General features: G+C 40.9%; 1 protein-coding gene across 3 annotated transcripts in view; it reads left to right on the top strand.

The window, feature by feature from the left end:
* The window catches only part of cv-c (RhoGTPase activating protein), a 1,018,432-nt gene extending 994,268 nt beyond the window's left edge, over nucleotides 1-24,164 (top strand). Inside the window, exons 10-25 of one of the 3 annotated variants that reach the window (XM_076199563.1) lie at nucleotides 13,012-13,208; nucleotides 13,737-13,940; nucleotides 14,130-14,333; nucleotides 14,939-15,089; nucleotides 15,269-15,403; nucleotides 15,643-15,757; nucleotides 16,007-16,135; nucleotides 16,447-16,660; nucleotides 17,309-17,504; nucleotides 17,673-17,803; nucleotides 17,912-18,079; nucleotides 18,790-18,986; nucleotides 19,173-19,325; nucleotides 19,764-19,889; nucleotides 22,128-22,307; nucleotides 22,434-24,164. In XM_076199563.1, coding sequence (XP_076055678.1) covers nucleotides 13,012-13,208; nucleotides 13,737-13,940; nucleotides 14,130-14,333; nucleotides 14,939-15,089; nucleotides 15,269-15,403; nucleotides 15,643-15,757; nucleotides 16,007-16,135; nucleotides 16,447-16,660; nucleotides 17,309-17,504; nucleotides 17,673-17,803; nucleotides 17,912-18,079; nucleotides 18,790-18,986; nucleotides 19,173-19,325; nucleotides 19,764-19,889; nucleotides 22,128-22,307; nucleotides 22,434-22,548 — 2,615 coding nt within the window. In that variant the 3' untranslated portion in view covers nucleotides 22,549-24,164. Of the gene's footprint in view, nucleotides 1-13,011; nucleotides 13,209-13,736; nucleotides 13,941-14,126; nucleotides 14,334-14,938; nucleotides 15,090-15,268; nucleotides 15,404-15,642; nucleotides 15,758-16,006; nucleotides 16,136-16,446; nucleotides 16,661-17,308; nucleotides 17,505-17,672; nucleotides 17,804-17,911; nucleotides 18,080-18,789; nucleotides 18,987-19,172; nucleotides 19,326-19,763; nucleotides 19,890-22,127; nucleotides 22,308-22,433 lie in introns of all 3 variants that reach the window. The other 2 variants (XM_076199562.1, XM_076199564.1) reach the window with 2 other exon arrangements.
* The last annotated feature ends 232 nt before the right edge of the window (nucleotides 24,165-24,396 follow it).

Here is a 24,396-nt window from a genome sequence, read left to right as displayed (position 1 = left end):
GCACTTTTTCCACCACCCACAGTCTCCAGTACCAGTACCACCCTCACCTCCAACCTCCAACCTCCACCACTACCACTCTCACTACCAACGTCCTTTGCACCTCACCCAGCATACTGTGGCTGGCCACGCCCGTGACCTCATGTGACCTTGTGGGTGACCTGTCTCCACTGTGTTGACCCTCAGTACCTCTCTACAAACCTTCCCTCCCAATTTTACCTGCTCCTTCAACCTCTTGTGCAGAGGACGGTGGTGGAGGAGGAGAAGAAGGAGGAGGAGGGTAGAAATACAGATAGAAAAAGCAATGAGAGGAAAACGTGGGATGGCCTCTTTTTTCGTTAAGTTTGGTTTGGGATGAAGGTGGTGGTTGGGGAGGTGGGGGAGGATTAAAGGGTGGGACGGGGAAGCTGGTTCCATTATTAGCAAAGGCTTGATGAATGTAATTTTATTTTCACTTATCATCTTTCCCCCATTGTAAAGGGGAAAAAGTCGTTGGTATATGTATGCATGCGCGTGAGTAACCACCAGGAAAAATAAACTAACGAAGCAGAGCGCTCTCGTATAATTGCATCTTCAGTGCTAATACAAAGAAAGAATTATGTATGTATATAATTAAACTGTGTCACATCTACACGTTGCTAATCATCTTTTCTTCGAGTTACTTCAATTTGCAATACAGTATATGTGCAGTATGCAGTGTGCGAGTTTATTGTCAAATATGGAGATGGTTTTCTGGAATCGGAAATATAAACTATTCGGAACGAAAATGCCTCTGATACCCGGAATATTCTAAACTTCGGAACCAATTATTCCGAGGACTGAAGTTTTACGAATTTTAGGAAAGAACTCCCAATAGAGATCCGCGGGTTTCAACATGGTCCTTAGGACAACTGTGTCCGTTTGCTCGACTCAGGGGGATTGGACGCGTCTTCCACGAAGAATAAAATTGTACCTCGTACACCAGAAGGTCACTCAGAATTTTACTTTTTTCATCCACGTTTTCCCTACATAAAGGTCACTCAGTCCACTACAGAATATTTCAATTGCGTCGAAAATACCTACATTTTTTAATGGGTTCTATGGGACACCGCCCTCACCTGGATAGAATTGTCTGGCACGAGCCAGAATAAAGCAAATGTAGCACGCCAACGTATTTATGCTGTTCAGGGTTCTGTGTTATACGAAACGAGTAGAGGTAGACTATTCTACCAACAAAGATCAGGTCTTATGTATTACTTGTTCCGTTACCCCTTTACCCCCGTCCTGCGTCCCCACCCAATCCCCAAGCACACGTCAATTCCCCGTTTCCCCTCTATTCCCATGCCTACTCCTCACCTCCAGCTTGCCTTCCACCACCAAACTCCACCACCCCACCTTCCACCACCCCTACTCCCATGCCCTCCCGCGCCACGCACGCCCGATCACGCCCCCACCCACCCCGCGCTGGAAGAGTAACCTAGTCCCTATTATCTTACAGTCCCGACCTCGGCGCGCGGAGTTCATTTCGCCGCCCCCTCGTGGTTCCTCCCTTGTACGTAGTACTTCATGCCTTGTTCTTCCGACCGTCTCTCGTGGGTGTCACGCGAATTAGATGATTGTGATGATTATGTGCCTTGTTTTCTTGAATTCCTCAAGCTGGCTGCTGGTGTGTGTGTGTGTGTGTGTGTGTGTGTGTGTGTGTGTGTGTGTGTGTGTGTGTGTCTGTGTGTGTGTGTGTGTGTGTGTGTGTGTGTGCGTGCGTGCGTGCGTGCGTGTGTATGTGTAATCATTTTAGTGCTACTGTTAGTGAAGAGGTCACGGGAGAACTCGGTTAGTGCCCCACCCACCCAGATTTCCTTGCAATGTTTCTGCATTACTTGCACCTCCCCCCCCCACCCCCGCCCTCCCTCGATCTTCGCCGCCTCCGCCGCGTCAGCGACAGCAGCAGCAGCAGCGAAAGCCAACCAAGGTCAGGTTGTCGCCTTGGCAAATTGCACCTGGTCTACCCTCCCCCCCTCCCCATTCTTTTCATTAAGATTTGACCTCTCTCTCGCTCGCTCTCTCTATCTATCTATATCTCTCTCGCTCTCCTCGTTTCAATCTTTATATTTTTTTAATTACTTGTGGTCGTTGGAGGGGTTGAGGTGATTGATACTTATGTTAGTTGCAAAGTTACTTATGATATAAGAACAACTTGCATTAGCTACAATCATAATTTGTGTTATTAGGTTTATGTAATTGTTTATCTTAATTGTTTGTTTACTTATTTCTACGTTCAAATAGATATATTTCTACGTTCAAATAAATCTATTTTATTAATACATTATTACTATTATTATTATTATTATTATTATTATTATTATTATTATCATTATCATTATTATTATCATTATTATTTAGTTTTCTGCGTTAATTGAACGTGAGTTTAGTTTATATGGAATTGAATTTTGTTGTTTAGTCGTTAGTTTTCGCGTTAGTTATACATATGTTCAATATTAGTGGTTGACTGCAGAACCACCGCTCTATCCTGTGGCGGGGCGATACATCCTCTGGCTGTGGTTTTCAATAATGGAATCTAAAACCAGTGTAATCAGTTGGACCATACCGACTACATGCCAACAATAAAACGCGACACTGACCCACAGCACCTCTGAAGGGGGTTTAGGGTAAAGAGACGCACTTCTTATGCTGCCGCCAGGTGATTTATTTGATTCGTTTGAGGGGGCGGGGCGCTAGGCCACGCCTCAGCGATGTGATCAAATTTCTCGTCCTTCCTCGATGTCAGTGACATTAGATCCTCGGCGGCCGTTGAGTGCCGTGGACCCCTGCGAGGACTGTCGAGGTGCATCGCAAGAGCAATTAGGACTTTTAGTGCCCTGAAGGGGTGGAGGAGGTTCTACTAAACTAAATAGAATTGCCCGGTGTTAACCATGATAGAATCACGGGAAAAAACAAGCTCGTACTATTTATTTTCTTTAATCTAGGGGTTCCATGACGTTGAATTAAATCGGCTGGAATTAGCCAGAATAGAATAGAATCGTTTCGATGTCCAAATTTTTCTCGCATCTGAGTGAAATCGCTTAGGAAGGGAAAGACAGATTTTACTCGTATGTAGATCTTGTTAACACGACAGATAAGTGTTAAAGGCTGCAGAGTCGTGTTTAAGGTGCCAAATTGGACCTGATAGACAGGGAAGAGTACTCAGTTGTTATTGTTGTCTTTTCATTTTGTGTCTATTGGCCACAGTCATCATAAGACATCCATGCCAGCACCAGATCCATCCTTCGCCCCCCCCCCTTACCGAGTCTCCAAATGCTTCCAAAGTTTATTTCGTAACTCCTACGTTGCCCCGCAAGTCACACTCGACACTTCTCCAATACACCTTACTCAACCCCGTCTGACTTGCCGACGCAGTCCGCTCCCCTCCCCTCCCCACCTCCGTTCCCCTCTCGGGTCGTCCCCCTCCCCCTCCCCTCCCCTCCCCGTCCCCCTCCGCAGGCCCGAGCGCTCGGGACCTCGCCGACCCTCAGTAGTCAGACGGGCGACCCGTGACGGAAAGGAGGGTCGAGGCCGAAGAGTGCAATTGTCGAGGCTGTAGGTCTGCCCTGCCCAGTCGTGGCTGAGAACGTGGAGGGCAAGGAGGCGCTCGAACTCGCACGCGTCTAGTCCTAACATTTTCCCATAACGAAGGAAGTCTTGAAAGCAAAGGGAGATGTGTCAGGCGCGAGGAATGTATGTTGTAACCTGACATGCTGTCCTGTGCATAGTCCCTCTTCCCATGGTGGGAAACTTTGTGGAAGACAATAGAACAGTTAGTGTGTTCTCTTCTATAAGAAGGGAATAGTGCTTGTTATTCGTGATTAAAAAATAAATCAATAGAATAGATACTACCTCTAAACTACTTTGCTACAAGAAGATTCAAATCGAAAGTGAGACTCGTGATACTCAACCCTCGTTTGTGTTGTGCTCGTGACTTGAAAAGGGGGGAAATATATATGAAATGCTACCTATAGACAACTTAGTGTGGAGACCAGATGTGGCGAGCGATCTGTGCGAAGTTTCGAAAATGAAACTCGTCCGTTTCGACGAGAACATCGAGGTCGACGACGGCGACTGGTTCTATTTCATCAACCCAGACCAACAAGACTTTCGGATTGTCAGAGTTATGTGTAAGTGCCCGCGAGCTCTCCCGTAATTAACATACACGTCAGTGTGAAAATTCTTGAGGCATCTGTTCTTAACTGTAGTATTTGTATCAGTTACCCTTTCTTCAAACTGTGTTCAGTGTGGTCAACGAATGGAATAGACTTAGTAACCATATAGTACTGAGCGCTGAACCTATCAGTTGTTTTAAGAAACGATTAGACAACTTTATGGATGGGGATAACAGGTGGTGATGGATACGGAGCTGCCTAGTGTAGGCCTTATGGTCTCTTGCAGTCTCCTTCATTCTTATGTTTTTATGTTATGTTCTTATGTATCAGTTAGATATTCGATTATCGTCCCACCCTTTCCGTACCAAGAAGTGCCACTGAGGCAAGTAGAATCGTCAGACAACGCCCAGAACTGAAGTGTTTAAGCGAGGCAGACTACTGTCGATAGCGAGGGGGAAGAAGTGCCACGGAGATGAAATAAAATCACCTGGCGACACACACATAGACACAGACACACACACACACACACACACACACACACACACTAGAGAAAACACCATACAAGACCGAAGCCTTTATTAGTAGTAGTGATTTTCTCATCAGAACTTTTTCAAACACCTGAATAAAATCAACTGAAGGCGGTTAGAATAGAAAATAATTGCCACCCCGTACGGGAGGGATTATTGGTGATTAGTGTTCTGTGTTCGACCAGCACCTGAGAAACCCGTTGGCTCTGAGCCATTTCACTGAGGTATAATAACTCCCTAACCCCATTCTGTGTTTTGTTGTTTACCCTCAACCCCCACTAAGAGACCACCATAACAACTCTTGCTCGTCACTCCTATTCACGAGCTGCACATTAGCTCTGACTGCCGTCAGACGATTTTATACAACCGATGCGGACCTCACTCCTTCAGCCCCCCTTCACCCATATCACCCCCGTGTAGCGAAAGCGCTAATCCTCGACACGGGTAGATCCACTCCTTCACCCCGAGGAGGAGCTGTGTCGAAACAGCGCAGGTAGAGTGCCAAGGGAGGATGTTTGCTTCTACTTGAAACAGTGCAAGAAAGATTGCACAACCTCCTCCCACCCCTCGCAGGAGGAGCCGGAGGAAGAGGAGGAGGGTGAGGTGGCTGAGATGAAGATGCTGGTGTGTGCTTGTGCTTGGGTTCATGTGGGTGAGATAGGACAGTCTGCAAGCACAGGGAATGGGAGTTGGGTGACTGGGTGTACACAGGATGTGGGTAACATCATGTTTACAAAGGCTTGCTGTGGCAGAGTATGACAAGAGAAGACTTTTGGGCTGTGACGGGGTCAGACGAGGAAAATAAACAAGTGACTAGGTAAACAAACAAGCAAACAAAGTTATTGGCTGAGTTCGCACTTTATTGTTTTAAGTGTTTATGAGACTCGGTCGTAATACTTGGAACTGTGTCGAGCACCATCGATTCTGCTGCTGGGAAGTTCTTCGTACAGTTCTTTCTTCTTATTTCATTTGTGAGTGTAATGAGTGCCAAAGCCGCGTCCACACTTGTTACATTTCCACGTATCGTATCATCTTTGCGTACCACCTAGTGATACGATACGGTGCAACAGGGTATTGTACCCACTTGTTGCGTATCCGTATACAGCAGGCGGATATGCAACAAGTTGGTACAATACCCTGTTGCACCGTATTGTATCACTAGGTGGTACGCAAAGATACGATACGTGGAAATGCAACAAGTGTGGACGCGGCTCAACAGAGTGTGTGTGTATGCTTGCATCTACGTACACATTGTGCGTTGAGCCTGGTCCATGATACCCCACCCCGATATCTTCTTTCATCCAGCATAGTTTTAAACATCTGGTCATTCTTCGGCCTCACCGCCACATCATCCAGGACGATCAAGAGGACCCTGTATCTGTACGGAAAACAATATTACTTGATGTCTTTGATACATGTGGCCTTTTAATTGGTTTTATGACCATATGCTCCAGTTCTCCCACCAATCATTCAGTGTAGCCTCAAGTTTCGATAACTGGGAAACCCGCAGCCCCACAGGAGCCAGCAGTAGCCTAGTCCCCGAGCTTTCTCGTAGATTTATCTGAAGAAACCTTGAATTGATGTGTGCGCTGTATGAGTACGGGACTATCTAAATCACCGGTTGGAAGTAGTAGGAAGGGAACAGCTCTCCTTGTGTCCAAAGGTGGGGGAAGGGGGGAATAAAAACAAAATAAAGAGAAATATTGGGCCTATTCCTAAAACAGTGCCATGCACCCCTCCAAATGGTGGTGAAGAAATTGATAGAGTTGGAAGATGGGCGACAGAGAGATGACTCTCTCCGACGTCCTTCTAGCAGGGCCACTTCATGCAACCCGTCGTTGATCCCTTCTCTTATCATATCATGGGGAAAATATTTCTACCAAATCGCTTCAGATTCCTGACTCGAAATCGATTGGAATGTATATCTAAAACCATGGCAACATGGGGCATACCGTACGCTTCACAAATCAAAAACATATTGGATTACAAACACACTTCCATCATGGCCGCCGTCGTTGTCAGGCTCTTGTATGATGAGACTTGTGTAGCCAATGCCTCGGCCATTGTTCCTCGTTCGGTGCACGTGGGTGAGGCAACGGTCGTCCTCAAGGGGGAGGGATCATGAGGCGCTTTGTCAAGTGGGCCTTCGAGGACCTTGCGGAATACATCGAGCTTGGGCGAGTCTCGTCAAGACCCACTCCCCCACAACTCCCCACCCCCTGGCTGGAGAGGGGAGTAACAAAGATGCCAGGTCGAAACGTCCTCCAAGGCCGAGTCACACATCCTCTCGGAGCCGAAACACTCCACTAAAGAAACTGCGTATTCAGACATTCAACTTCATCTTTCATTCTCTTCAGAACTCAATTTTGTGTAAAATAATTTCCACATCTCTTGTAGACGAGTAAGATTTGTTATCCCATTGTCCGTTGTAACAATTAGCAACAACTCTCAATATGAGTGTGGGAGGATTTGTCCTCCTCCCCGTTTACTTGTCATCCTGTGTGCAGAAGTCTAGAGAAACTTCAAACTGATAAATCCTTGGTGATTCATGAAGCTATCGCCATGTTTATCACACGAGTGGGGGCGGAGGTGTGTACACTATTCGCGTGTAAATGCCAACTTCGCGTTACTTCATATCCTTATACTTAATCGAGTGTTTGATAGGAAAGGACTGTCTGAGTGAGGGGTCTGAGATCCATGCGTGGTGCAGAGGTGTTATCTAGACCACTAGTTCTTGAAGTCTTTCGGCCTCAATACCCTGAGGTCCATCTTCAAGTTAAACTGATACCTTCTCTACCTATATCTGTTTCTCTCTCTTTCTTTCTCTTTCTTACTCTTTTTCTATTTCTCTTTCCCTATTTTCTCTCTCTCGGTACACAAGGAATTTGAGCTGCAACAGCAACACATGTACCCAAAAAACACACCAATGCAAAAACACGCTCTAAACGTACTACTCCCCTGCCGAGGGCCCAGGGAAGATCTCGAGCGTCCATCTAGAACACTTTGGTCCAGCAACTATAAAAGCCTTAACTGATATCTTCAACCACTCTTGACTACACAATCCCAGCTATATGGAAAAAGAGTTCATATAATACTTGTATTAAAACCAAACAAACCACCTAAAACCCTGCATCATATAGATTAGTGTCGCTACTATCCCCTATATTCAATTAGATGAAAATATTTAATTAAATTAGTAGCTAGAAGAATTACAACAGAACTACCAATGAGGACCACTCCACCAGTACGCTTCCAACAAGTGATGGAAGGATTAAAAAGATGTTAGGTTAATTTTTGACATAACCAAGGTGTTTGACAAACTTCCCATACACTTCCTTTAAAAAAAAAAATCACATTTACAACAGTGACAAAAAATTGCCAACAACTTTGCAGTGCAGAATAACCCAAAGCAAAATTTCAGCGACAGAAAGACCATACAATGGAATTCCCTACCCAATCCAAAACTTAAGAACAATGCGCAAACTAGTGCAGACGAACCTGAAAACTATAACCAATCATAATAACAACTACCATGGTGCACTTTAATGGTTTTGTTTTGGTCAACGCCAGACGATTTTGGTCCTCAGAAGAACCAGCCCGACCTTCAGGTGTGCAACAGAAATGCCTGACCTTGACCCAAAACAATTAAATTTGGTATGAATGTATCGTCGCCGTCGTATTTAACTCTCAAAAAATAAAAAATAAAATAAATTATCGACAAACACCACATATGCATAGCAACAAAATTTCAGGTTTGCGTAGTTCTGATTTATTGTGGTACAGGCTGGAGTGTCTCCAATGGTCTGTACGATGTGACTGGAAAATATATATAATAATAGTCATGATAATAGATTGTTTGAGCTCTTGTAGGTATTCCAATATTCCAACGAGTTCGACAAGTCTCTTGCATAAGCGACATAAAACAGGTCTTGCGAAAAATACCATGCATAGTGAAACTCGAGAGCGGGATAGGGAGGTGGAGGAGGAGGGAGGGGGGAGCAAGTGGGCATATCGGTTACAAAATGTCTTTCAACACCAAGAGTGGTCTCCGAGTGATCACAAGTTAACTTATTAACTGACGATTGGTCCTATAAATCGAAATTTAACGGGTCAACATTTGTTTGGCGAAGGATCCCTCTTTTAAGTGTTAAGAATGTTAACAATGTTAAATTGGCGCGAGTGTAGGGTGTCTGGTAACTCTGACACGGTTACAACAAATGTCATTTCAAATGGCCAACGCAACAACTTCCACTGTCGTAATGTTTTGTCACCTTACGTATATTGTATTAAATACGAAACTATTTACTAAGAAACTTTGTGATGTTGTTGGAGAGAGACTGTGGCACCATACCACACATGGTAAACAATAAGTGTATGAAACGACAGCATAGGTGCATATGCTGTGCTTCTTATTCGCCACAAAACAACGAAGACATCACCTTTTCCCTGCGCGATTGGGGTAGGTAAGTCAATGGTGGAAATCGGAGAAAACTGTGGGATTCGAACTAAAGAGATCACCAGTTCCGCACGCTTCCGATGTCGCCATGAGCGATTGTAGGTAAGGGACTGACACGAAAATCCGATTTCGGATCGGGTGAAGAAACTGAGGAAACAAATGATTTCTTCATTTTTTTCTTCTTCCCTGTCCATGAAAACGGATTGATTGATTGATTGATGGACCGCCAGGTATATTGCTAGGTTGAGTTAAGAAGTTTTCATGTATAAATCGTGTTAGACCATTTCCACGGATAAATCGAGCTGGATAAGTCGAGTTAGACCATTGCCACGGATAAGTGAAGTAGGACTATTCCGCGGATAAATCGAGTAGGACCAGTCTCGCAGATAAGTCAAGTAAGACTATTCCCTCGGATAATTCGAGTAGAACCATTCCCGCGGATAATTCGAGTTGGACTATTCCCTCGGATAAGTCAAGTAGGACTATTCCCGTGAAATATTCTAGTATCCAGGGTTTTCTAGATTTCTGAAATTCTTTCTGAATATCGAAGATTTCTTAATTCTAGGAATTTCCAATATAGAACTCTCAGTATCTCAGTTAATTCGGTTGTATTATATGCAGATATTTTTTTCTGGATAATGCTTTGTAAGCTATATTATATGTGTATATATATATATATATATATATATGTATATATATATATATATATATTCAGCTAAACAACATTTGCAAATATATTCATTCGCATCATTACTATTATCGTTGTCGTCGTTGTTATCGTCGTTGTCGCTGTTGCCGTATCATTGTTGTTTTCATTCCCATAATTACCCTTGCCCAATATGGCCAACGGCGGGGCTTAAGCCTTTGAAATTTAGTCCATGACTACAATTGACGTCACCACCACAGTTCTGATGGTGTCTGTGACGTGCATTGACGTCATTGGTACTGTGCGGGTGTAAACTAAGCTATTCATGGCAGCTGAATAACATTCAAGCGTGATTTTTCAAGCAAACCCGAAAGCTCCCAAACAAAACCAGTTCTACTTGTATCCAATTCCACCACAGATTATTTCTTTTAACTTTGGTCGTTTTTATCTTTTAATCTTACATATACAAATAAAAAAGTGTTACTTTGTGTCAGCTAGAAGAGACAGTAGTTTGGCCACTTGACAAGTTGGATGGTATCATTTTGGGGATAAAGACAAATTGACGGTAGCGCCAAACAAATTTAGCATTTTTGACCTTATTTTCAAAATAATTACATATTTCCACAAACTTCTAAAGCCAGGGTATTTTATTCGGCTTAAGTGAGTGAATACAGCGGAGTTCAACTCCTTCAAGTTGTCAACATTTATTTGAAAATTCTTGTGCTGTTTCCTGACCATTTTCTTCACCAGAGGAGCAGCCACGAGACAGAACAACTTCGAAAGCTCGTGTTTAAGATTCGTTCATTTGTGTATTTAATACACTAAGGAGTTTTATTATAGCAAACGCTAGTTTATTTAATTCTGGCTAACGCTAAGTGGTTTTATGCAGTTGAAAAGGGAATTCGAGGTATGACTAGACTTGAACATATTTAGAAGCTCTGCCATGGGATACGAACCCTGACCCGTGCGTCGATAATCACGAGGCCAAGATGCTAGCGACCATGCTACATGGTGATGGTTCAAAAGGACTGTACTAGTCCCCGACCACGCTTCACGTAACATTGGAAGATCTAGTCTCATTTTCATCCAATCCCCGTATTAGGCGAGCCCTCCGACAAGTTGTGTATGTTAAAGACAGATTGAACATTTTTAGAAGCTCTGCCATGGGATACGAACCCTGACCCGTGCGTCGATAATCACGAGGCCAAGACGCTATCGACCATGCTATATGTCCTTTTGAACCATCACCATGTAGCATGGTGATTATCTCTGGATCGTGATGGAAGTCGTCTGTCGTCGATTTAAAATGAAGATTGTCACTTCATGGAAAAATAAGTTATTTGTTTATTCACTTGTTCAGTTAATTTTCTATAATTGTATTTACAATGACCCGAGTGAATTTACGTTTTTTTTTCTATTATGCTCACTCTGAATTATTGGAGATGAATAACTTCCGAGCTTAATAATTTTCTAAATCCTTTTCCATCACTGTTCTATGAACACAAATGGTGGTATCAGTAGAACATGAGTAAACACGAGTCACGTTCCATTGTCCTCTGTGAACTTGGGACATTTTAATTACGTGTCTCAGAAATGGTAGTGGAAGATAATGTTTTGAAATAGTTTAATAAGTTTCGAACTGGGTACACGCGCCCTGACCAAAGGAAATGCTGTCACAATGCACCGTACAGTTAAGCGTGACTCAGAAGCTTTGACCGGATCGACCCTCTGTACGTCATTAGATTATTTTTTTATGTGTGATTATATATGTATACAGGTCGCAGTACCCCGTATATGGGTATGGACGAGTCGGAATACACGCATACCCAAAGACCCACTCACAATATCCCTCCCACCTCAACACCTCAGGGATAAAGGTATCCCGTCACAGCTTGGGTCAGATGTAATGCAGCAATGTAGATCACCTTTTCCGCCAAGACGACCCAAATCAACAAAGAATCACCACATTTTACTGTTCATTAAAAATACTCGTATTCCATTACATTGCAATAATGTTATTAATTAGCGGCAGAGTGAACAGCTAAGGGATAGGTATACTAACCAATAATACGACGTAAATCGAAATTAGCAAAAGAAATATTTTGGACACATAGGCAAAAACCAATATTGCACATCAACAAAGACGTCAAACCTTGAGTTATTTGTATGTTGATAACATAACGACAGGACCAGTTAAAATTGCTCCTATTTGACCACGTTCAGTTTTTGGTCAAGGTCAATATGGCCGAAATGTGAAAATCGTCTTTTGACCTTAAAATTATCAGATTTCCTTCAGAGACCAAATCGTCTTTATTCAAAGATTCTCTCTATTTTGCCCTCCATCCCATTTCAGTGGTCTGAACAATGCAATCATTGTACGTCTTGTGTGTGTGTGTGTGTGTGTGTGTGTGTGCGTGTGTGTGTGTGTGTGTGTGTGTGTGTGTGTGTGCGTGTGTGTGTGCGCGTGTGTGCGTGCGCGTGTGTATGCGTTCCCGCTTTGCAGGGTAAACAGATGTCTGTATTAAGAAATATCAAATGTTCTCCGAGGCATGTGCGCTTTGCATGGTAAACAGATGTCAAAGATCAAAATTTCCCCGAGGCAACAGTCGCTGTCCAAGCAATACAAAATTCCATATGTCTGTAAACCAAGAACAACATTATTATTATATTACAAGTTGATGCGTAAATCTTAGATTAGAATCATAGAATGACCAGCGAATGGTAGGTTATTTACATAATCTGTTTAATAAACATGTTAACCAACGTAAGCCTGTCGCACCATATTGAACACTAAGCAAATCTTGAACATTCATAATAATTTGCTATCTGTAATAATTTACTGCTCCCCTCCTCCCCCCTCCCCTTCCACCCCTGACATAGACACAATCGAGTTAAGAAAAATGACATATTGAAAGACTTCCCGTGACTGGTGTGCCGAACCGATTACTATAGCGGGTTTCCTTCAAGAGAGAAGCAGAACAATGGGTTGATTGATAATATACAAAGTAATACGATAACTTTGATACACATGCCTTCATCCAGTTATACCAGCTGACCATGGCAGATATTAGTGAATCTGTCTTATTAATAATTTGTTCATAATGTAACTACAGATATATCATATTTGTTCACATCCCCCAGTGATATTTTGTTGTCACTTTTCCTTCCAGATTGTTTTCCATCCACATGTAATTGCTAAAAAAAAAAGGAACGAAATAAATAAAAACTAAACATGTTTCATTCTTTACACAGGTGGAGACCTCAAAGTACCATGTGACTCCCTTGGTCCTCAGGAAGGGCCAGATGAAGTCATGTTGAGTCAGTTCAAAAGGTCTGGGTCTGAGAGAATCAAGGACGGGGCCAAAGCTTTCCTTCGCCGAATGGAATCCCTCAAAAACAAAAAGAAGAAGAGGCAGAACAGAGAAGGTGTGGTCATCAGTGGACCCAAGGTAGGCCAGAAAGCTGAGAACATTTTGTTGTAAATATTAAAGAAGATATACACCAAACAAGTCCATTATATTTGTGAGGGTCTTACTGTTTGAGCACAGCTAAAGAATACTGCTGTACAGTATTAGCATTTTGAGGTAGTGATGAGATTTTCATAATGGATGTAAAGCTTTGAGTGATAAATAAGTAGAATAAGTCTGAGGTGAATGTTGGTTTGAGGCAGGTGTATGTTATGTCACCAGAGCTGACCTGTTAATTAGTTTATTGCAGCCTATCATACTACACTGTAGACAACCCCTGCCTTGATGGGGGAGCCTTAGGGGAAGCCCTAGGCCCATTAGTTTGTTCTCTTCTTCACTGAGTAACTTGTTGATTAAAGCAGTAACCATGGCTTGTTTCTTGGGAGCCACTTGTCTCTTTCAAGAAAGAGCAGAGTTATGGATGGCTTTATTGAATGTGGCAATATGACAGGGGGTTAAATTTAATATAAAACAAAATATCTATTTAACTTCATTCTTTCATTCCACCAGATTGTAGATGATGCCCACATGAGAGCAAGGGTGGAGGAACTTGGTTGTGTTGATATATCTCCTGAGGCTTCACCAGAACTCTCCTCTAGGGTGGCATCTACCACAACCACTACTGCAACTGTTACTACCACCACCACAACCACATCAGTCCATTCTTCAGATCTTAGACACAGTGCTTCTGAAGGACGACAAACTACTGCTGAGGTAAGTTTTACAATAAATGTGTAGTGCTTTTACTCATATTTGATAAGTTCTACAAAAGCAACATTATTTGTTGTTTTTGTTCTATCTTGTTGATTAATGACAGGTTTATAATTCATACTCATGTGTTCACAGACAATAGATATTACTACCATTTTCCTCCAATTTATTCTCTTTATCTACTTTTAGCAGGATTCCTCATCTTTAGCTTCGGATCATTCCCAAACCTCAACTCCACTCTTCCGATCCCGTCGAAGGAGAAGATTCTGGCGTAGAGGTGGTGGAGATGATGGAGGAGGTGGAGGAGGAGCTTATAGTGATTCAGAATGTTCACCTCCAACATGGAGACATTATCTTACGGATGCAAATTCTAACAAAATGGCTACTCTAACACAGGTAATGATGATTACAAATATACTTGTTTTCAAATGTAACACATAGTCCTCAATTTTCAGAAATAATTGAGGTTGTGGTGTTCTTGCATGTTGGATGTCAAAGAGAACTCTCCCTGTTGCTTATCTTCTTATTCCATTAATATCCTTATCACCATCTGGAAATGCAGCCCTATGGGGCTGACACCTGATCACTGGATCAGGCCCAAGATCTCTATCAGTTTGATCATTTCACTTTTTCACATAAAGAGAGCTGACAACTGGTTGTTGCTCCTTTCTTCCTCCTTCTCCTACCAACCAGTGAAGGTTAAATAGACCTGCACTAATACAGAGCAAACATCCTGTTTCTTTCTAAATAGATCTGTGGGCCATTGCTTCTTACTGTAGGGCTTTGGATTTCCAGTCATTGGAACTCAAAGAAAACAAATGGGTGTTAGATGGGTGTGGGATTGGTGAAGGGTGGGTGCATGCCGTGGCTGGCTACCTCCCTTATAAAAGGGAAGAAGCTTCTTAGTATATAGATATATTTACTCTGAGGCCTAGTTTTTCCTTACAGCAAACAAAAATATAATGAACTCTAACATTTATCTTCTCTCACTTTAATTGAAGACATCAACGCCACCACGGGAAAAGCACAGTGGGACGAAGTCATCTTCAGTACGAAGTTCACGGCCTGGTCTTCTGAGGCACACAGGATCCTTAACCTATGGGAAAGACTCTCAAAGAGCAAGAGATAATTTCTTGGCTAATATAAAACCAGGTATGAATGAATACTTATAATGTATTGCTATACTTGTAGAATACAAATGCCCATCTTGATTTCTTCTATTTAATTGAATTATCAGCAGGCATTTTGTATCATATTTTCAATAAAGATATAAAAATTAATATGTTACAAAAGATATTGCTAAAATTATTGACAATTCAATAAAATTTTAGGGCATAACAAAGGCCAAGAAAATGTATCTCCTCTACCCAGTCCTGAAGATGAAAGACGTTCAATATATGATAATGTTCCTCTCATCATATGCAACAAAAGTTATCATGATTATCAGCCAGATATAAATGATTCAGGTGAGTTTGTCCAATACATGGCTAGTCTTTACATACAAACATGTGGCAACAAAGCACTACATTCTGTATGTGCCCTAATGTATTAATTGTTCACTGAAATGCAGTATTATAGTGAAAGTTACTAAACTTTCTGAAGTATGACAAAAGTATTTATGAGTAGAGAATGCTTTTTCCTGGCAGTCCGTATTCTGACAGAAATAAAGTTAACTTTTCTTTTCTTTTCTTTTTCCAACCTTTAGAGGCTAGCATGCATGAGGGTTCAGGAAGTAGTGAATGTACAGTAGAAAGCAGAGATTCACCTTTACCATCTGCTCAGGATGATGAAGAGAGTGAGGAACAGGGACCACCTAGAAGGTACTTTTGCAGTTCATTTAACCCTAAGTGCAGATCACATTATAGGTAGTGTTGTGTAAACATATGACAATTTTATTTAGCTGAATCCCAGACCATCAGTCTGGGGTACATTTTTCAACTAAATATGAACTCAACAGTTTGGCTTTTACCACATTACCAAAGAAGGCAATAATGATCTAATGATAAATATATTATATATAATGTATGACAAACTATTTGATGCTAACATCAATGCAAATTATTTTGCAGAGCTACAGTTGATAGATGGCACAGCTTTAACAGAAAATCCTACCAACCTACAATAAGACATTTGGGAACTCAAATGAATACTTTCAGTGCGGGGCAGATGCTGCATTTAAGGAAACGTGCTTTATTAAGGTATGGAGTTTTAGATAATTTGTTAAAGGTCTAAAAAAAATATAACTGCCAAGTTTGAAAGGGAAAGGTTGCAATATAATGAAGCAGTGTCTTGCTCCATTCCTTTTGCACACATACACAGTAACACAAACCACTCCAAGGAACTTAAAATTGGTAATGCATTGACAGAAATGCATTCCAGATTTTTCACTAACACATAGACAGTAATGCACTACCTGTCCAGCAGTAATGCACCCAGCTCTGGTAAATAGTTCATAATACAGCATTGGTTTTCTGGTGATGTATTCTCATAACTTTCATGCTACTTTCAGACTGACTGCCCTCATGGAACGGTACTGCCCCACAAATCGGCCAGGCTGGAACTGGGAACTTCCAAAATTTATGCGTAAAATGAAAACTCCCGATTACCGAGACCGTCAAGTCTTTGGAGTACCCTTGTTGGTCATTACCCAGCGCACTGGTCAACCTTTGCCTCCTACTATTCAGGCAGCTTTGCAGTATCTGCGGAGTACTAGTCTTGAACAGGTTTGTTTTAACATTTGTAGCCATTTTGATGAAAGTTGATTAGACATTGTTAATGTAATCAAATTTTCAACCCCAATTTTGGCTAGCTGTTTCCTTACAGTACAATGGTGGCAGTTTTTCTTGTCTGCTCATTTTGTCATGGTATATACAAAAACCCTATTAAACTTTACCTTTAAAAAGAATAGGGTCTATGTAGGCTTATTGGGAGTTATCAGAGCCTAGTATAGCTGCACAAAAGTATATTGGCTGCAGACATGAACATTGACCACATTGTAAAGTGGCTAACTCCATTATAAAGAGGAAGAACTCTGATACATAGATCACTTCATTTACAATCATAATTCATGAATGTCAATTCTGACTATGTGGGCATGTAGCAGAATTACCTCTATAAGAGACATCCCTCAGAACTCAGGGCTGGAGTAAATCAACCAATCCTGCCAAGAATTGTTTGGAATGGGAGGGGTGATTGCATGAGGGTTTCCTGAAGTGTATACTCTCCATTGATTATGATTATGATACTTCCCTCTTTGATATCCCATAGTCAAGGATCTACAGTGCCTGTAACTACTTATACTATGTCAAAACATTACTAAGTGAATACAAAATTCATGTATTAATCAGCACACTTTTTTTTCCATCTCCCAGGTTGGAATATTCCGTAAGCCTGGAGTGAGATCCAGAATTCAGAGACTGCGGGAGTTACACGAGTCTGGAGATGATTACATCTACTCTAGTTTTGGAACCTGTGATATTGCAGACATGGTGAAGATGTACTTCAGGGAGCTTCCAGAAGTTTTATTGACAAATAAGTTGTCAGAAACCTTTATTGCTATTTTCCAATGTACGTTAATCTATCAGATTTCTTTCATAATTTTGAAATTATGCTAAGATAGATATTTTTTTTTAATTTGACTTCATTGATATAACCTTTCTCTACTACTTTACTGAAACATTAAGCCCAAGGCAAGTTAATAATCACCAATAACACTAAATTGTTTTGCATTTTAAGATTTGCCTGCTGAACATCGTTTGGAGGCTTTGCAATGTGCAGTCCTTCTACTGCCAGATGAAAACAGAGAAGCCCTTCTTGCATTGCTTACATTCCTTTCTGATGTTGCTGCTAGTGCCCATCATAATCAGGTATGTATTTCCCTTGCTGAGAGGAGGAGGATGGATGGGGAGGAAAGAAAGATATTTGACTATATTCTTTTAATAATCCAATCTCAATAACTGAAACTGTCTTGGCAGATGAATGCAAGTAACCTAGCAGTATGTTTGGCACCTTCATTGTTTCACCTCAATGTTGGAGGCTCGGGTTCAAGCCCACTTAGGCGCAGAGCTGCAGGAACACCAGAGCAGAAGGACTTGCATGACAATAAAGCTGCTCACCAGTGCCTCACAGTAATGATTCAACAAGTAAGTTGCAATAGTTCTAAGTATTTTCTGTATAAACTCCAAGAATACAATGTGGTTCAGGTATCATGTTCATATCTTCAAATATGCAGTGCATAATGAAAGAAAGGGGGAAGTATTAGAAGAAAAAGAATGGATGAATTTCAAGAGGGAAATGTGCAAAATTGGTGTGTAGTGTGAGGAAAATGGGTAAGAACAAAAGGAAAAGTTGAGAATGGTGAAATGAAGAGTTGAGTACAATAGTGGCAGAAAAGATGTATGCATACAGGGAGAGTTGCAAAGAATAAGGAAGCATATGAGTAGTATAGAGTAAATAGGATGAATGTGAAATGCAAAGTCAGAGGGGCCCAGAGTAAATATGAGGTGGGATAAAAGTCAAATTTTGAAAGGAAGTGACAAAAAGTGTGGCAAGAGAAGAGAGGGTTAAGGAACCACATAGACAGTTGTTAAGGCAAGAAAAGACATTAAAGGAAGCTGATGTACCCAAAAGCCCACAAAAAATAAATCTCGTTTCACTATATACAGTACTCATATTTATTTCACATTAGGGTAATATATTATATGATATGAAATAATAAAATTCCAATACTGTGCCTCCCCTACTCTATATAGGATAGTGAGGGAATTTGTCTCCAAGCCCCTCTATCCTGAAATAAGCCTCCTAACATACATTTTCACATGTACTAATGCATTTTTTTTTCTTTTTGAACTAGGTAAGCCAGCTTCAGTGTGTACCATATGAGATGCTTGCAAATTGTCGTTTCACCTACTTGGAACAAAGTCAGCCTGTAAGTTTAGAGGATCTAGGAATGTCATCACCAACCAGTGGTTGTGGTTCTTCTGTAGAGGGAGACTGGACATCATATATGAATGCCTGTATTACATCCCTTTTAAAGGAAGCAAGAGAGAAGTAAGATTTTTCTAAAATTTGCATAGTATTTTGTCATGCACTAATTTTTTCATGCAAAGTTTCAATGGTTATTACTTTTACTCATGAAAAATGTATAGAATTTCATATAAAAATTCTTTCATTAGCTAATACAAAATTTCAGAAGGTGCACAGGAAGTTCAGGAATTAATTCTTGTTTGCTTGCAGATCTAGAGGCTGGTTACATGTCAACTGCACAGATCCACTTGTTGAGGTTTGTTACCGTAAAGTTGGGGATGGACATCCTCTACGCCTTTGGAAAGTTACCACAGAAGTTGAAGCCCCTCCCACTGAGCTTCTCAATCGTATTATAAGAGAGAGGTAAGAATCTTTTTATAAACACTGATTGTAATGTGATTCAGCTTAATGTTGCAAACTCCCCCTATCAGGAGGTTAGCATGGTGTCCTTTGCAAAGGACTGTAGCATACAATTTCATGAGTCATGCCCTTGATCCAACATGCAGGCAGCAGTGTTCAAACTCCTGTCAACTTGACCTCCATCTCAAGTAGAAAGAGCTTTTTGGTGTATGTATTACAGAAAATATTGAGACTATTTTCACCATTTGCAAAAATACATTGATAGTAGACTCAATATATTCTGTAATACATACACCAAAAGACTTTTTTTTTTTTCTGGCCTAGACATGCACCCATCCCACACCTATTTTCATGAATGGACATATTTATCACATATGGAAAACAAGCTTTAGAGTTTATTAGTGAATTTTGAAAGGCTCTTAATATTGATTTTCTTTTCAGGCACCTTTGGGACGACAGTCTTTTGAGGTGGAGAGTAGTTACAAGACTGGACAGGCAGGCAGAAGTCTTTCAGTATATGTGTAATTCTATGCCTCCAAGACCTCCAGTTGATTACTGTGTTTTAAGGTTTGTAATTACAACAGCTTTTTCCCCCTTACAAGGGAGGTAGCCAAAGTTAAAGGCATAAATCCACTACCACCCATTTCATCCCCACATATTCCATTCCCATTCACCATCCCTCCCTCTCTCTTTTCTTGGCTCTTCCTGGATAATAGGTCATCCCTGCATCTTGCCCACTGCCCTGGGTCAGAAGCAATGTAGAAAGACACAGAACATCCACCACAAGACGGCTTCATTTTATCAGCAAACCCACCCCCCCCCCATCTCCATTCCCTCATGCAGAAAAAGAGAAGATAGTGAGAAATCTCTTTGGACTGCAAGAAAATATCATTTACACATACTCCCTCACCCCCCATCCCCCACTCACTCCATTCCATGCTTCACAGCATCATCCATACACAACCATTCTTCACTCACCCCTGTCTTCTGTCATCTCCCTTCCTTTCTCAACAAACATTCCCCTCTTTCCCAATGCCCCTTTTACCCCCATCTTGTCCTTGGTCACCCCTTCATGTTCACTCCATCCAACTCTGCCTTCCACACCTCTTTTACTAATCTTATTTCACTTATTCTTTCCATATATGCAAACCATCCCAATAATCTTTCATCAACCATGTCTCCCAACTCGCTTTCCACCCCTGCTCTCCTCCTCACCTCCTCATTTTGCACTCCATCCAGCCTAGTAACTCCTACCACATTTCACAGGTATTTCACCTCAAACACATTTAACCCCTTCAATACAGGCCACATTGCACGTGCGATGTTGCATCATAATACTCGCATTATAAAAAATAAAGTCACTGCTCTATCGCTCATTCTCTTTCACCCGTGAATTTTGATAACCATAGAAAATATGATGAAGCCAGTTTACAGAGTATGGGGGTCACGCAGGCTAAAACTACAATAAATATAATCAAAACGCCGACGTCGGCATCCTCGCGTACCCACTTGCTCCTCATGATGCCTATGTAGGCGTCACCGTATGGAAGGGGTTAAACTCTTCCTCTCTTATGTACCATCTTTCTGCCCCATACACTGCTGTCGGCACAATCACTCCTTCATATAATCTCTTAGTATCCATTCCCCAATGTCTATTTCTCATTACACTTTTTAATCCACCAAGGCATTTACTACCTTCTCTCAATCTACATTCTACCTCTACCTCCACTTCTCCCTCTCCCTCTCCCTCTCCCACTACATTTGCACCCAAGTATCTAAAGCTATCCACTTCCTCCAATCTCTCTCCTTTAATACTCACTTCCAATTTGCTGCCAACCTCTCCCCTTGTACATCTCATCACCTTACTTTTACCCATATTTATCTTCAACTTCCTTTTTTCGCACGCCTTCCCAAATTACATCACATCTGCTCTCCTCTTTGCCTCTCTTCTCTTTTCTTTGTATCTCTCATATGATTCTCTCATCCTATTTTGTAACCAATCTGTGAATGCTTATTTCTTCTCTTCTACAACATTTTTTGCTTCCTTGTCTCATTACTCATTACCCATCTATTTCCTCCTGTCCTCCTTGTTGCACACACCATCTTTGCACACCTTGTGACTCCCTTCTTGAAACATCCCCATTCTTCCTCCACTCCCAGTTCTACTCTATTCTTCAATCCTTCCCACTCTTCTCTCAACTTCTTCTTGTACTTTGTCTCCTTTTCTATCTCGTTTAAGCAGTTAACTATAAGCACCTCCCTACCTTCTGTCCTTTTCCTCTTTCTCCATCCTCCACTCTCAACTTACTTCCACCAAAAAAAAATTGATATTCCCCCACTCTTTCCCCTTAGAACATGTACATCCAAAACTCTTCCTACTCTTCTCCTGGTTACCACTATATAGTCATAATAACCTGTAACATGTATAATTCTCTTATTAAGTATACTGGGATGGTTTGGGCATATTGAAAGAATGAGTGAAGAAAGACTAGAAGAAAGTGTGTGGAAGGCAGAGGCAGATTGAGTGAATTAAGGGGAAGACTGAGTATGATATGGATGGACTTGGGATAAAAGGGTAATATCTGTTGGTAGATGAGGCAAAATTCGGATAGTTTGGTTACATTAGGAGAGTAAATTTTTTCAAAAGCCTCATGAATCAGTTGTGCTGGGAGTAAAAGCAGGTGGGCAGGTAAAGTAAGTAGTCATAAAAGACTGATGTCAAGAAGCTCAACATGTATGGGGATATTATTAAAATGAACCTATACACTGGGATAACTTTTGATTTACAAAATGATTCTGTTTCAGGTGTTGGAGGAGTGACATGAGTAGGGGCATGTGTGTAGTTGTGGAGACATCTGTTGAGCAGGCAGAAGCCCCTGTGCTTGTCGGAGGGGTCCGGGGTATTGTCTTGGCCTCACGGTATCTTATCCAGCCCTGTGGGTCTGGTAAATCCAGAATTACTCATATTTCAAGACTTGACATAAGGTAAGATACTCTTTAATCATGAGTTTTCAATTGTATTTTAATAAATACTAGATTTGCTTATATCATAACTTGGAAGTCTCTTGTATATGGAATGTATACTTACTGGCATACAACTTTTTCCTTCAGGGGCCGCACACCAGACTGGTACAATAAAGCCTATGGACATTTGACTGCACTCCATTTCTCTAGAATACGTCAGAGCTTCCAACACAATGCTGTCGGACCTGAGAGCAAGGTGTAAATTTTAAAGGATTTTTTTTTAACTGAATAACGTAAAACATGATAAACTTGTATGTGTACAGTATTTGGAAATGTGTGTGTGACTTGTGTACCCACCAGTAAACTAGAATATATTTTTCCTAAGAATGTCATTGTCAGACATTAACCAATCAAGGATAGATTGGGGGAGGGGGGGAGACTTTATATCTCTCATAGATGTTTTAAGAATTGTCAGTTATTGTAGAAATTTCCAATGATGCAGACAGACGAGGTTTACTTAATTAATAGCTCATTTTCCTGATATAAAGTAATTCTGGAATCTCAAAATTTCAAGGGGGAATTTTTCTGAAGTTTGCTGTAGAATCAGTATGAATACATTCTGTTTTGTTAGATATTTGTTGTGATGTTAATTGTAAGAAGGAGATAGTCTTTGGTTTTTAGTCAGGTTTTTCATAGATGCAAGGGTTTTGGTGGGACCAACTTTAATCTCATAAAAGTACAAAGGCTGGAGAAATTGTCACTAAGTTTGAAAAACTGTTTATAGAGGAAATATGGACATGTAACTTAGGGACAGCAACATTCCAATAATTATAACAAAATGCTGGGTGGCCTTTATTGTACTTTTTGCAACGAATTTTCAAAAGTAAAAGTTAGGCAATTTAACACATATCTGTCAGTAGTTGAATGTGTCAGAATTGAAAGGCAACATAGCTAATGTCATGAAAGAATATTAATTACTCACAAAGCTTTATTTTTTGTTTAAAATGATCAGGTGTTGTAAATGTAGGGTTTCAATGCAGTACATGAACTGTAATATGTAACTTGAAACAGAATGGAAAACAGATTTCCATTTGATGTACAGTTATATCTAAGTAATTTTGATTTCAATGTTACACGATGGTGATTTAGTGTACTCTATGTAATAACCACAGATTTTCCTCTAAATATATAGCTACTAAATGTGTCACATTAAAGGAGTTGTACAAGGTATTAAGACTATTACTACCACTGAGGATACAAGTGGTGCTGAAAGCAGACCCTTAATCAGAGAACGATGTTGCTAGACAAGCACATCTGGGTTAATGTGTCGCATATATGCTTTGTTGGCCACAAGGCAATCCTGAGACCTTCACATGTTATTTGATGTTCCCAACCCATTTCAATACATAAAAACAAAGCAGTTTAAAACAAACACACACACACACCCAACACACACTTGCTTACCTTTTTTATAAGAAAATTTAAGCCTCAATGTAAATATGTTTGTAAAATAAGATAAATGTGGCCTGGCATATGGGGCAAAGTCGACACAACTAGTCTTTTTAAATTCTTGGGGGGATTTGTACAGTGTGAATGGATGGGGGAAGAATGAATTTCAGTTGTGTGTTACAGATACCTCTTTGTATCAGGATGCCAGAAGTGCATGTCGACATGCTGTACATTTTTGACTGCTTTTGTTATAGGAAAACATGTACCATAGTCGGAATACTGCTTGGCTAAACAGTAAATGTATGTACACCTATAGTAAAGTATAGAGGAAGTATGGACGAGTAACACTTATGATGATGTATGACCAATTATTTTGTACATCCAGGTGCTCTGTATTTTCATTTAAAATATACAATATATAAAATTTAATTTTTTTCTTCTTTAACCCTATAAAATGGTTTGCGAGTGTATAGATATGAAGAATTTGGCTAGAATTTCAATTTTGAACTGTGTCTAGCACATGTCTTTGGATACATATACATACATATACCAAAGGCCTAGCTAAAAAGAAAAAGGCATAGAAACCGCTCCCACCCATTCCATCCCCTACATACTCCACTCCCTTCCACCCTCCTCCCTCCTTCTCATCTTGGCACCTCCT

This window comes from Oratosquilla oratoria, chromosome 16, assembly GCF_046742065.1.
Source record: "Oratosquilla oratoria isolate Oo_2021 chromosome 16, ASM4674206v1, whole genome shotgun sequence".
NCBI lineage: Eukaryota > Metazoa > Arthropoda > Malacostraca > Stomatopoda > Squillidae > Oratosquilla > Oratosquilla oratoria.
This window is presented reverse-complemented; position numbering and strand designations above follow the sequence as displayed.